This window comes from Lepisosteus oculatus, chromosome 14 (genome assembly GCF_040954835.1).
Source record: "Lepisosteus oculatus isolate fLepOcu1 chromosome 14, fLepOcu1.hap2, whole genome shotgun sequence".
NCBI lineage: Eukaryota > Metazoa > Chordata > Actinopteri > Semionotiformes > Lepisosteidae > Lepisosteus > Lepisosteus oculatus.
The window spans coordinates 27467742-27482100 of record NC_090709.1 but is presented as its reverse complement, the minus strand read 5'-3'; the positions used below and the strand labels follow the sequence as shown (position 1 = coordinate 27482100).

The window sequence follows — 14359 nt, the reverse complement described above, 5'->3', positions numbered from 1 at the left end:
CAAGACAAAGTGCAAACAGTGCATCAAGACAATGTACAAACAAACAATAGACAATGTGCAAGTAAACATGTAGACAGTTTGAATGTAAACAATACACACATGTAAACAATGACTGGAGATGTGCAATAGATAAGAAATCATAAAGAGGTAGATGGTGATGGTGTAGGTGTGGTCCGAGGGGGATGGCTAAATGTGTTCGCCAGTCTCACTGCTTGTGGATAGAAGGTATTGAAGAATCTAGTGCTAAGAGCCTTCTTCATGATAGAGTCAGTGTTCACAGTCCAGGTTAGATCTTTAGAGATGTGAATTCCCAAAAACCTAAAGCTGGTGACTGTTTCCACTTGCGTTCCATCAATACTGAGTGGGCTGTGAGTGTATGGCCTGTGTCTCCGAAAGTCCACTATTAGCTCTTTCGTTTTCTTTATGTTCAAGTCCAGGTTATTGCTATGACACCACCTAAGCAGGTGTACAACTTCATCCCTGTAAGTGGACTTGTCATCATCACTGATCAGTCCTATTATAGTGGTGTCATCGGCAAACTTAATGATACGGTTGTTGCTGTATCTTGCTGTGCAGTCGTGAGTAAATAGGGAGTACAACCTTGGACTCAGACAGCAGCCTTGTGGGGTTCCAGTGCTCAGGGTGAGTGGTGTTGATGTTTTATTGCCTATCCGCACCACCTGTGGTCTCTCGATAAGAAAGTCCAGCAGCCAGTTGCAGACAGAGTTGCACAGACCTAATCCCCTGAGCTTTGTCACCAGTTGACTGGGTATGATGGAATTGAATGCTAAACTGTAGTCCACAAACAGTATTCTCACATACGAGTTCTTAGTGTCCAGGTGTTCCAAGGCTGTATGCAGAGCCAGGGAGACAGCATCATCCACTGATCTGTTATTCTGGCAGGCGAACTGCAAGGGGTCCAGGGACTCTGTGATGGAGGAGTTGATGTGTGACAACACCAGCTTCTCCAGGCATTTCATCACCACAGATCATTCAGAATCATTCAGGCATGTCACTTTTGTCTTTTTGGGGGTTGGAACAATAGTGTTTTTTTTAAAGCAGGTGGGGACCATGGACTGTGACAGGGAGGAGTTAAAGATGTCCGTAAACACTGTGGTCAGCTGGGCTGCACATGTCCTCAGGACGTGAGGTGGTATCCCATCAGGCCCTGCAGCCTTACGGATTTTCACCCTGCTCAGAGTCTTCTGCACATCCTGCTCTGAGAGTTTCAGAACAAACTCGCCCTGCACACTTGGGGTCTTCTCAGCATTGCCCGTGTTCAGAGCATCAAAGCGGGCATAGAAGTTTGCCCGCTTTGGATCATTGTCCTGCTGCAGAACCCAAGTGTGTTTCAGCTTGAGGTCACGAACAGATGGCCGGACATTCTCCTTCAGGATTTTTTGGTAGACAGCAGAATTCATGGTTCCATTTACCACAGCAAGTCTTCCAGGTCCTGAAGCAGCAAAACAACCCCAGACCATCACACTACCACCACCAGAAAAGGAACAACATTGGTATGATGTTCCTTTTCTGAAATGCTGTGTTACTTTTACGCCAGATGTAATGGGACACACACCTTCCAAAAAGTTCAACTTTTGTCTTGTCAGTCCACAGAGTATTTTCCCAAAAGTCTTGGGGGTCATCAAGATGTTTTTTGGCTCATCAGTGGTTTTCGTCTTGGAATTCTGCCATGCAGGCCATTTTTGCCCAGTCTCTTTCTTATGGTGGAGTCATGAACACTGACCTTAACTGAGGCAAGTGAAGCCTGCAGTTCTTTGGATGTTGTTGTGGGGTTTTTTGTGACCTCTTGGAAGAGTCGTCGCTGTGCTATTGGGGTAATTTTGGTCTTTAGAAATGGCTTTATAAACTTTTCCAGACTGATAAATCTCAATCACTTTTTCACACAGGGCCATGTAGGTTTGGATTTTTTTTCCCTTAATAATAAAAACCTTCATTTAAAAACTGCATTTTGTGTTTACTTGTGTTATCTTTGTCTAATATTTCAATTTGTTTGATGATCTGAAACTTTCAGTGTGACAAACATGCAAAAAAATAAGAAATCAGGAAGGGGGCAAACACTTTTTCACACAGCTGGCTCTGTGGCGCAATGGAGAGCGTGTTGGACTTCTAGGCCTCGATAGAATTAAGTCATTCAAAGGTTGTGGGTTTGAGTCCCACCGGAGTCATGTATCATTTCGATTGAACCTTTCGAAATCCTCTAGGGATTGGTGTTGATCAAGTCAAATACAGGACTTCTTAAGAGTCCACAGTTGAAAATGAACCAGCAGCCACAAGAAAGAAATTAGCACTGGACTGTGATCACATCACTCCTGTCCTGGAGTCCTTGCACTGGCTTCCTGTCAACTTCAAAATCCTCAAGCTCACCTATAAGGCTCTCCATGGCTTGGCACCTCAGTACCTGTCTGGGTTATCGCCCTACTCCCCACCTCACAACCTTCGCTCTTCTAATTGTGTTTTCCTATCTGTCCCCCAGTCCATCTACACTCTATGGGTGACAGGGCCTTCTCCTGTTTTGCCCCAAAGCTCTGGATCTTTATCCCCAAGGATATCAGAGAGTCACCTTCTCTAAACTCCTTCAAATCCAGACTCAAAACCCTCTTCTTTAGAAGAGCCTTTAATGAACTATTCTTTACCCCTCTGTTCCTACTGTATTTAATACCACCATATATTGTCTCCTCTAACTGTGTATTCTCATCCTGCTTATCTTGTGTATTTTTTAACTTTATTGTTGTCATTCTGTAAAGAGCTTTGAAAAGCCACCTCTAAAGGTGCTATATAATGTAAAGATTATTATTATTATTAATAATAATGAACAGTGCCTTTAACACTGAGCACATGCGGTGCTTCCTTGCAAAGGATTGCAAAGGTTGGGAATTAGCTTTTCACTCGTGTTGTTGAAGACCGTATCCTGGCTTTGTTGCAGGAAATGTCTGGATGCCATCACCGGATCAAGGAAAGGATCAGGGTTTTGGGAAGTCTTTTTGATGCCTGACACTGTCTGAACTCTTCACCATAGCTGGCAGTAGATACTAGTTACGAACTACAATTTCCAATAAACCCCCTAGGAGACTTCATGGGGGCATCTGCATCTGCCTGGCCGTGGTGACGTTACACAGGTCCCTTCCTGTGCTGGCTGCAGTCAGAGACACGTGCCGAGATGATGAGATCATCTTTTTTAAAGGATTATTTTCTAAAAAGTTAGTGAAAATATAGGGGTGTTTCCACAGGTTCTTGCATTTCGGGGGTAACTGCAGCTGGTATCGCGGATCTTCCTCTCAGCCTCGTACATCTTTACACTCATTACAGCTGATGTCACACTATCCCATTTAAAAACTGTCACACTCTGTAACACACACACAGGACTGAACAGGACAATTCCCCACACTGCAACTACACTTCACTGAACTCACACCACTTTGACACACGAGTGTGTTTTTCCATTTTCACTCCACGTTCCTGAAAGCTTCTTCAATTAACCCTTTATATACTTTATAAATACAAGTATGAATAATTTTGCACAGAAACAGGGGAACTGGCTCCATTACTGGAGACTGTGAAACCAAACAAACTCTCTCTGACTGCTGGACAGTTTCTCACTTGTGATCCCTAAGGTACTAAGGTGCCAAGCCTTGCTTGTATGTAAGCATGAGGATTTAGAAGTCGACAAGAAATGTGACAGGAAGCCAGTGCAGGGACAGTAATGTGATCACTTGCACTAGGCCTGGTCAGGATTCTGGGTGCCAAATTCTGGTCATACTGAAGTTTGTTCAGTGTGGATTTAAATACCCCGGCATTACTGCAATCAATACGAGAAGACAAAAGCATTGACCAACTTTTCAGCAACAAAGACAAAATAGAACATAGTCTGGTGGTATATCTGAGATGGAAGAATAATGTGTTTACAATATTTTGCACCCGAGAGTCAAAAATCAAGCAAGGATTGGATATAATCCTAATGTTCTTCAGTTTAGATTGAAGCTCAAGTACAGTACAATTCACAGACAGGGTTACTGCATTGGCTCTACAGAGTTCATGGGGCTTGTCTTGTGGCAGTTTTTAAAGGAAATTGTAAGTGACGAAGGGTTTTATATCAGAAATACTATTTAAGAGTGCAGAGACAGCTACTTTACTGTCAGGTTTAGTGTGGGCATACTGTAGGTTTAAGTATCAGAAATGGTAATTCAGTCCATGGGAATTTAAAGTTCACTGTGGTTCCTCTCTCTGTTACAAAGTGGTTATTTGCAGTGAGGTGATTGTTAAGTGGAGCTGCAACAGCACGCACTCAGATTTTCACAAAAAGGCAAGTTAGATAAATAGGGTGACAACTGTTTAGGTTGTTCAGAGCTGAGCTTGTTTTTAGGAACAGTTGTAGCTGAAGTGTTTAAAAGGCCCATTTCTTATGTCAGGCAATTAGAAGCAGTAAAACAGGTGTGATTGGTGGAGTGGTGGTTTTGGTAAGTTTGTGCAGAGAATTTGTTGCAAAGTGGGGATGAGGCAGGTAATGTGGTAGGGCAGTTAGGCTTGAGCAATCAGTTAATGGTGTAGAACAGCTGTCCAGGATTGTTATGGTTGTTCTCAATGATATGGGAGAAGTAGCTGGATCTAGCAGACTCTACTGCATCCTTGTACTCAGTCAACTGCTCCTTCCAGGAATGTAGATGTACATTCAAGCCAGAATGATGCCACTTACTGTACTTTCTAGTTTGTGGGAGACTGCCTTCATTGACTGCAGCTGGTCAGCCTTTATCAGAGCTAGTTTTAAAAGGTGCTTAGGTGTAAAGAGTAGTTAAATGAGAGGCATTAAAGGTTTGCTCCTTGTCATTCAGAGTATCACAGACAGGACAGCAAGAAAATGTAGATTTGGCCTTTTCTGGTCTCCTGTTGTGAAAGTGCGAGAAGAGCTGAAGAGTTGAAGAGTGTGAGACAGGGAATTCCAATCGAATGAAACAGCCAAGTGATCAGAAAGATAAGAGTGAAACAAAAGACACATGTGCAGTGATTCAGACAAAGGTACTTTTTTGCGAGTGGGATTGATAACAAGCTGTGTGAGACCAACGCATTTCAACGTGGCTAGTTAAAAATGTCAAACTGTAGAATATAAATTGTATAGAAATCAAACTAATTTGAAACAGAATAACAAGTTAAAATATAATCCTAGGGTGTTTCCAGAGCCACTCCTGCTCTCTCTCTTGCCTGCTGGGGAGTATAGGCTGGTTTTTACATTGTGCTGTCCTCCCTCCTCCTGGTCAGTCGTCAGGGTCCGTGTTCAGCTGACCAGGGTGTTTGTACCTTCCTCCTGCTCGAACACAGGATGGGGTCCCTCCTCTCAGCTTTGGTGGCTCCACAGTCGACAGCGGGCCGGGTGGGAAAGGGTTTCCTGTAAAGGTTTGTTCACCTCAGACCCGCGACTCTCACAAAGAGGGTGTTATGAAAACTCCTGTCCCTTCAGGTCTGCCATCAAATAGAGATACTCCTTTGCCAAGATCCTCAGGAGCTCATCCTTCCTCCTGTCCCCAGAGGAGACCATGGGACCCAACAGCAGCTCCCTCATTTTCTCGGAAGGGGTACCTCTGGAGCAGATCGTACTGTACTCCTCGTGGGTGATGATGTTTTTTTGTAGCAGGCTGTCCAGGATGGGCTCCACCCTGGTGACCCTTCTGACCAGCTCTGTGTGGTGTCTGTCCACAAAGTGACCTCCTACTGGAGGAAGAGAGGCGACCACAAGAGTCACAGTTTATTAATTAGTCACAGCAAAATTAATCTATAATTGTCATCAGCTTCAGATATGATCTCACCCTCTTAAATAGACTGTGCTACTGTGGGCATTCCAAGTGACTCAACAGCAAGACAGCTACTTCTGAAAACACCAGACTCAGGATGGGTTGTGAATGACAGGCAGCTTAGCGACTTGCAGGCTGCAAATACAGCAGGATGTTGCCCAGTGGAATTATGGGTAGTGTAATTTGCCATGATAGCACAACATTTTTGAGTTGTGTAGACACATTCCAGCTGCTTCTCTTTACCCAGTTTCTGTTAACACACTCATACCCAGGTATGTTTCTGTTCGGAAGGTGGGAGATCATAAATCAAAAATAAAAATGCCATTATTTCTTATGGGAAAAAATCCACCCCGTTCTGAACCGAAGCCAAGTTCACTCAAAACCCACCCTAAACAACTAATACCATACAGACCATTACATAGTTCAGTGAATAATGCAGTTCTACTCAAATAAGCCAACTATAGCTGTAAAATAATTAATGATATTATATTTACATTTTTCATCCTTTCACTATAGATCGCTATCATAGTGATCGGCTAAAATGATGTGCATACTGTTGTTGATTATTATACTAAATAATCTTTTTCTCTTCCTTAAGACCATGAACAGCAACTACAAAACAAACACAAAAAAAACTGGACATGCAGGCAAGTAGGGCTCAGTAACAGCTATCGCTCCGGGAGTCAGTGGGCTAAAGTAGCAGAGGGTGATTTAACATGGGTTCCTCATGGCAGGAAGCTGTATCTTTCATGTGACAAGTCTTTGTTTTATTCAGAGAAAGTCATGCCCAAGACACTGACAACCGAGCTTTGTATAACTTGCATAACGCTTGTGCTCTTCAAGAAGCAGGCTGGATTGTGTTGAACGCTCACTAGTTCACACTCAGCTCCCCAAAGAGTTAGGAACTGAAACTCACCACGGGCTGTTGGAGGAGCCACTCCTTCTACAGCATCTGTGAAAGAAACGCAGAGCTTGAAGAAACTAAAACAGCTGAAAGTGAAGTTAGTTTTTTCCTCTATGTTTTAAACATTATCTGTGATAGGAGGCTGTTAAACTGCTTGGATTGAACAGGGCAGGATGACTTATTCACACACCAGACTCACGCAACACAACACACCAGACACACTCGCAATATACCAAACCTATTACACACCATATCCACTCAACAAAACACACCACACACTCACAATATACTATAACTATCATTGAATCACTACCCACTGAACACAACACAATACACACTTCACACACTCAATTGTAGGACCACGCTTATGGAAAAAAGGGTCATTTGTGGTCAATGACCCACCTGGAAGGTCCCACCTTCCAGCAGCACTTTCCCAGACCAGACTCTCAGTTCTTTACTCTCCGATCTAAACAGCTCCAGTTCCAGCTCCTTCACCTCCTTGGAAAGTATGACTTCAAAGGTCCTGTGGAAGTTAGGGTCGTAATCTAGGAAAAACAAGTGTTTCTGGAAAAGAAATAACATGCCTGATGTAAAATTCACACACATGTAAATCTCTATATGGGTCATAGGAACAGTCCATGATATATCTCCCCCTGTACTTGCAGTGGTCTCAATTAATTTTTTTAAAAACGTATTCAACTTTGAAAGAGTCTTTTCTTTGTGGTTCATGATAGGGAACATAGCAGCTCCAAAAATCTGTTGAATGTTAGTGCAACTCTCCAATGTCCAAGAAGTTTAAGATATTTGTGTTTGGATCAAGTTCACATGTCAGCCTCTGTGTTTTTGTACTGAAAAACATTTCATTACCGTTAATAGAAAGGAAAAAAAATTGTCCTGAAGTTCAATGTGGCCCCTAAAGTTTACAGGAGAAATGTGCAAAATGTTATCTTTGTGCTCAAGAGTGTCCTGTCCTGACAGATCAGTTGTGTTCGTGTGCAGAGTCATGTCTGCAGGTACAGAGCCTACCTTTGGCTGGACTGTCGATCCCTCTATCCCACATGATAGGCTGTATTCCGTTGACTCCAGGACACAGTTTGAAAAAGTGGGAATGAATTTGTACCCAGTGTACTTCGATTTCACCTTCGTAATGAACATGTGAAAGTGTCAGTCTTAATGGCAACATCAGGAGAGCTGACAATGTTTTACAGTTGTTATTTGAAGTCAATGGATTTGAGAAAGTACACTTTCTGACATTGTGTTTGATTTTTCAGTTAGAATCTTTAGACTCTACTGTTATATATACTGTATCCCTAAAAGGAGCTCCATGGGCTAAAACACCTTGTCTTGTTTGTAATTTTTCTTCTTTGCTTATGGACTCATTCCACACATCCCACTAGACAAAAGGACACCAGGAGGAATCCTTAGAAACGCTCACTGACAGACTGTAGAATAAAATGCTATCGAGTCTCTTTCTCCCTCTTCCAGACTGTTGAGGTAATAATTTATTTCTGTCTGGGATTGAAGATCAGGACATTAAAACGCTCCGTGTGTCTTTGAAGAGCTGCCTGGTCTCACCTCTTCCATGTTGACATTGGAGGACAGTAGCAGGACAATGAGCTTCTGCCTGGAAGATAGTTTCAGGAGCAACAGCAGCAGCTGACCTCTCACCTCCACTTTAAACCCAAGGATTTTCAGTACGATGGTGAAAGGAGAGAATCTATCCACTTTGACTTCAACATGGGAATCTGTCACTCCCGTGGGCTGAATGATTTCTGTATTTCCATCCAGTCTGTGGGCCACCTTCAGCTGAGCCCAGATATCTGTGACAAGGAGGAGACAGGAAAACCCCACATTAGACTCAGCTTCTTCATAAGACACAACCCCTTTCTGTCCAGAGAAGACTCAACTGTGTGTGATCTACCCCAGTGTGCAGTGGAGCCCCAGCTGTGACTGATCTACACCAGTGTGCAGTGGAGCCCCAGCTGTGTCTGATCTACCCCAGTGTGCAGTGGAGCCCCAGCTCTGTCTGATCTACACCAGTGTGCAGTGGAGCCCCAGCTGTGTCTGATCTACCCCAGTGTGCAGTGGAGCCCCAGCTGTGTGTGATCTACCCCAGTGTGCAGTGGAGCCCCAGCTGTGTGTGATCTACCCCAGTGTGCTGTGGAGCCCCAGCTCTGTCTGATCTACACCAGTGTGCCGTGGAGCCCCAGCTGTGTCTGATCTGCCCCCAGTGTGCAGTGGAGCCCCAGCTGTGTGTGATCTACCCCAGTGTGCAGTGGAGCCCCACCTGTGTCTGATCTACACCAGTGTGCAGTGGAGCCCCAGATGTGTGTGATGTACCCTAGTGTGCAGTGGAGCCCCAGCTCTGTGAGACTGTACCCCAGTGTGCAGTGGAGCCCCAGCTGTGTCTGATCTACCCCAGTGTGCAGTGGAGCCCCAGCTGTGTGTGATCTATCCCAGTGTGCAGTGGAGCCCCAGCTGTGTGTGATCTACCCCAATGTGCAGTGGAGCCCCAGCTGTGTGAGATCTACACCAGTGTGCAGTGGAGCCCCAGGTGTGTCTGACCTGGTGAGGTTTCAGAGTGGGGAAAGCAGACGAGCTCCAGCACATTACTGACGGGACAGTTGATGTTGTAGGTGGGGCTGACAGGCTGCAGGCTGCTGAGGAGGGAGGGCTCAGCTCTGAAAGGCTCAGTCCAGTACTGCACTTCGGCTGGCAAGGCCATGACAAACCTCAGGCCTGTGATACTGCACGCGTAGCAGCCTCTGCTGCTGAAAGCGAAACTGCAGAGAAAACCCGTGAGCTCCAACTGCACGTCAAGACCTCCGGACCAAGCAGAGACGTTGAACAAAGAAAAAGAGCCTTCATTGGGTGTAAGCAAAGATGGGAAAACAAAAGCCAGGAGAAAGGAGGAGGTGGGCAGGGGACAGGCAGAGTGGCCAATCAAGTGGTGCGAGGTTGAGAGAGGTGAGGGCAGGTGTGAAATGAAATCAGCAAACCAATATAGAGAATTAGAAGCAAACAACTCTGTAGACTTGTGGTCTGTGTAGACACCAGTGTGCATTTTCAGTTTCAGAAGGGAAACTTTACAAGGCGCTTTCCAGCACACAGAACAAACAGCAGACAGCACATTGCCTCTGTACCTGCATCTCACACAGCTCCCGTCAAGACTAGTCTGAGGACAGAAACTGGAGTGTGGAAGCACAGGAGGTGTCTGTGAGACAGAGTAGGAAGAAACATTGGCTACTGAGTATAAAACAATGGGTACAGAGAAGGGTCTGTACTGGACCACTGCTCTTCTTAATTATATATGTGATGTAGTTAGTGGAGTACCACAGGGGTCTGTACTGAACCACTGCTCTTAATTATATCAGTGATGGAATTAGTGGAGTACCACAGGGGTCTGTACTGGGACCATTGCCCTTAATTATATCATTGATGTAATTAGTGGAGTACCACAGGGGTCTGTACTGGGACCACTGCTCTTAATTATATCATTTATGTAATTAGTGGAGTACCACAGGGGTCTGTACTGGACCACTGCTCTTCTTAATTATATAATTGATATAACTCGTGGTGTACCACAGGGGTCTGTACTGGGACCGCTGCTGTTCTTAATTATATATGTGATGTAATTAGTGGAGTACCACAGGGTCTGTACTGGACCACTGCTCCTAATTATATCAGTGGTGTAATTAGTGGAGTACCACAGAGGTCTATACTGGACGACTGCTCTTAATTATATCAGTGGTGTAGTTAGTGGCTTACCACAGAGGTCTGTACTGGGACCACTGCTCTTAATTATATCAGTGATGTAATTAGTGGAGTACCACACGAGGCTGTACTGGACCACTGCTCTTCTGAAACAAGGTACTACATTACAAAAATTGTGGTGGGGATGTGGAACAAGCTGCACATCCATGTTGTTGAAGCCCATACCCTGGATTCTCTTAAGACAGAGAAAAATGATAGAGTGCTAAAAAATCGTTAGGAAATGGGTTTATCAGGATATATAAACACTTACCTTGACTGTGCCATCTTCAGACATAGCTACCCCAGCCTCAAATCCCGCAGTGTGAGATCGCTCAGTCTCAGGTACCCCGGACAGAGGCAACTCAGATGTCCAACTTGTGGAAACTGAGAACTGAGCAGTGACAGGAGTGAGATCTACCAGGGAGGACGATCACAGCACTTCAGTTGTGAGACAATATGTAAATTCCAATGACCTTGTAGGGAAAACCGGTTCAGGGACGCCAAATATGTAATGTAGTGGCTCTCTGAAGGCACCAGTTCTGTAGGGTTTGGGCATTTACTGAGACAATTATTAATTGTAGCAGTAAATCACAAAGTTGATTCTTTTGATGGCTTTAGAATCCAACCATGCGACATAACTCAAACAACGCGCACACACAGGTACTAATACACGAGGATACATTTATTAATACATAGAATATGCATGTAAAACTAACAGATCTTATCGAGAGGGTTATCAGAATACAAAAGATATATATTCAATCAGTTACAAAGTGTTATACATATCAAGAGGACATACGTTCAGTATATCATCCATTTAGACCGTTTCGTAAAGTGAACTTGGTTACAACTTCTACATTAGATACTCAAAACAAGTACATAACTCTTAGGAATTAAATTGATATCAACTGGTTGGGATAACAATTGAATTCTCGAGCTGTAATGCATTGAAGTTGAATACTCATCCAATCTTTGGGGATTCAGATCTCCTGCGGACTCAAAGAAACAGTTGCAGGCTGTTGCTGTCCAATCCGCGCTCTCTGGCTCCGTGCCAGGCTGTGCTGTGCGGCTTGCGACGGTGCGCTGCTGATGCTCACTGACCGGCTAGTTGGTGTTGTTTAACTAGCACAGTTTGTGCACAGGAGAAAAGATGACTGTGGGTCCTAGCAAGTCAGGAAGAGGACCGGTTCGTTCCTGATGAAGAGCTAGTTCTGAATAGTGATTCAGCTGTCCACAGTTCCGACCTGTTCAGGAGGCCTGCTGCTGGTTACTCTCTGGCAACCTCCACTCTAGACTCTTAGAACAAAGGAAAGTTCTGGCACTCGGACACACTGGCCGTTCCGTGGTTGTCTGGGCTGAGTCTCAGGATGGTCAGGAGGCGCGCTGCGAGAATGTCCTGCCCTTGGGAGCCTCCTGCTCCTGGGCCGTCCTGCCCTGGAATTCTCCTTTGAATTCCCTTTAGAATTGTTGAATCTGAATCTGAATCTGAATCTGAATCTGAATCTTGTCTGAATCTGAATCTGAATCTCCCAGGCTCTCTGTGTTGCCTGTTTTTACCTGGAAGAACTTCAGCTCATTGATTGGCTGAAAGTTCCATGGGCATCAGAGTCCCACGTGGGTTACTCGGCCCTACCAGTCCCTGATTGGTTGATCAAGGTGAGATATGAGTCACTTACTCCTGACACTTAGTAATGCAGTCCAGATGTCCAACTGGCACTCCCTAGACAGAAAGGCGCCAATGGGTGACCATTGATCATGATAGCCAGGCTTAGCTAAGTGCATCCCCCTTTGGGAGCTGTCCTTGGACCTTAAATCACCTTGCATGAATGGTTTCTCTGTGGCTGCACCACAGAGATGAACAGAGAAATGAGGCCTAATTTGGGAAAGCTCAGAAACACTTAATTCTGCCTTATTATTAAGCCTCGCCGCTACAACCTGCTCCTCTAAGACTCTGTCTGGGTGGGGGGGATCTGTCTGTAAGGTGTCTCTTTTATCATGTTTGCAACGTTTTCCATAGATACTTCATTTCATACCCTTTTTCCCCCCAAATGTCCTCTTGATCTCATCACCCCCCTGTCCTCGAACCCACCCAATCCTAGATGGCCAGTATCAGGGTTTCAACCCAGTAACTCTAGGCTGGCGGCAGGACCACAGGTTATGTTATGTAGTTTACAGTCATCTCCCAGAGTCACCTGGGAGCCGAGCAGTAGACAGCTCCATTTTTGCTACGTCAGGAGCCAACAACTTACCGGCTGCCAGTCACATGTGACTCTTTCGGCGGTAGTTACGGCAGCTGACTGGACCCTTTCTTGTAGTGTTGTCAGGCCAGTGGAGGTGTCGAACATTACATGATACGGCAGTCCTATTAATTGATGCCAACATTAATTCACCTAAGTAAATTATCTGGACTATGTGTGATCATCCTCCCCCTTCTATACTTGGCCCAAGGACAGCCATGTGGTTAAAGGGGAGCTGCTGTCCCAATTCTCAGACCAGTTATTACATCTCGGTAATAAAATATACTTACGATGCAGAACAACAAGTCGCCGTGTTGTTGCAAACTCGCATTCAAGATCCCACTGTAGCGGCAATGCTTGTTAATAAGACAGAATGAAGCGTTGGTATGCTTTCCTAAAGGAGGCCCCATCTCACCCTCCATCTCTGTGGTGCAGCCACAGAGAAAGTATTCATGCAGGCTGATTTAAGATGTTTTCTTTTGATAAGGAACAAGCTCCCAGACTGGGATGCACTTAGCTAAGCCTGGCTATCATGATCAATGGTCATCCATTGGCGCCTATCAGTCTAGGGAGTGCCGAATGGACATCTGGACTGCATTCCTAAGTGTCAAGAGTAAGTGACTTATATCTCACCTTGACCAACCAATCAGGGACTGGCAGGGCGTGGTAATACCACGTGGGTCTCCAATGCCCTCCAAACTCTCAACTAATCAGCACACATCTGGGTCTTGGTCAAAAAGGGAGCGCAAGCTCAGATCGGGGTTCTCCTTGGCCATTTTCGCGCATCCTCAGAGACAATCACGTGACAACTACTGTTGTCTGCAAAAGGACTTGGACTTTGTTCTAAGCGCGAGGCCGAGGATCCCGTACGTACTAAGAATTCTACCAACGTGAATGCTCCGCTTGATCAACGACAGCCTACAGTTGGACCGTCGTCGACAACCTGAATAGCTTATTCAGAAGCAGCGCTGGACCGGGAACGAACCAGCTTCTTCCCAGGCAAAAGAGTGACTTGTGAGGACTCGCAGTCACACTCTGTGCTTAGAGACTTTCTACTACCCAGCCGGACTGCTGGTAGATCCCCTCGGAGCAATGACTGCCCTGCACGATGCAGTCAGATTCCTCCGCCCATCCTACTCCGAGCTGCACCTTGACTGGTTGGCCAGTAGCCAGAAGACGCCGACACAATGCCCATTGGACAACCGCTGGAACAGAGGCTGCAACAGAGCCTGTCAGCTGGTTGGGTGTTCGTGCCGGGAAATTCCAAATCCAAACACAGTGGATAAGTAAACCCCATGTTCTACATTGCGTCTCGAGAATGTACAATTGTACCTCAACACAAGTTGTTATCAATTTAATTAATGAGTAATGTATTTACTTCCGAGTTTAGAGTAACAGTGGGTAATAACACTGATTAGCGATTTGGTAACCGAACGATATATATTGACATATATTCTCTGTTGTGTATCTCTTTGTGTTTGCATCTCTTCGAGATTATATACCTTGTATATTGATAACCCTCACAGTAAGGTCTGCCGCTCGTATCCAGGCAGAGTAGTATATGTTTGGTGCACAATTTATATTAATAAATGTATCTCGTGTATTGAACCAGTGTGTGTGCGTTGTTATGTAACGAACAGTTCTTTCCGGACCCTATGCGGACG

At 45.0% G+C, this 14359-nt stretch overlaps 1 protein-coding gene and 1 non-coding gene across 2 annotated transcripts; one reads left to right on the top strand and one right to left on the bottom strand.

Moving 5' to 3' along the window:
* Positions 1–2093: 2093 nt before the first annotated feature.
* trnar-ucu (transfer RNA arginine (anticodon UCU)) lies at positions 2094–2186 on the top strand. Its single transcript has 2 exons — positions 2094–2130; positions 2151–2186. It is a non-coding gene; the product is annotated as a tRNA-Arg (tRNA).
* Positions 2187–5446: 3260 nt separating this feature from the next.
* On the bottom strand, positions 5447–8289 carry LOC138242538 (apoptosis-associated speck-like protein containing a CARD). Its single transcript, XM_069198071.1, has 4 exons — positions 8281–8289; positions 7122–7269; positions 6718–6753; positions 5447–5721 (listed from the first exon to the last, which is right to left on the bottom strand). Exons 1-4 carry the CDS (start codon positions 8287–8289, stop codon positions 5447–5449), a joined length of 468 nt encoding a protein of 155 aa, XP_069054172.1.
* Between the last annotated feature and the right edge of the window lie 6070 nt (positions 8290–14359).

What these genes read in the sequence shown, in the direction of transcription:
- LOC138242538 (XM_069198071.1), bottom strand. An exon ending in TGGGAAAGTGCTGCTGGAAG is followed by an intron (nt 6,754 to 7,121) that starts GTGGGACCTTCC and finishes TTTCTTTCACAG; the next exon opens with ATGCTGTAGAAGGAGTGGCT. An exon ending in GGCTCCTCCAACAGCCCGTG is followed by an intron (nt 5,722 to 6,717) that starts GTGAGTTTCAGT and finishes CTCTTCCTCCAG; the next exon opens with TAGGAGGTCACTTTGTGGAC.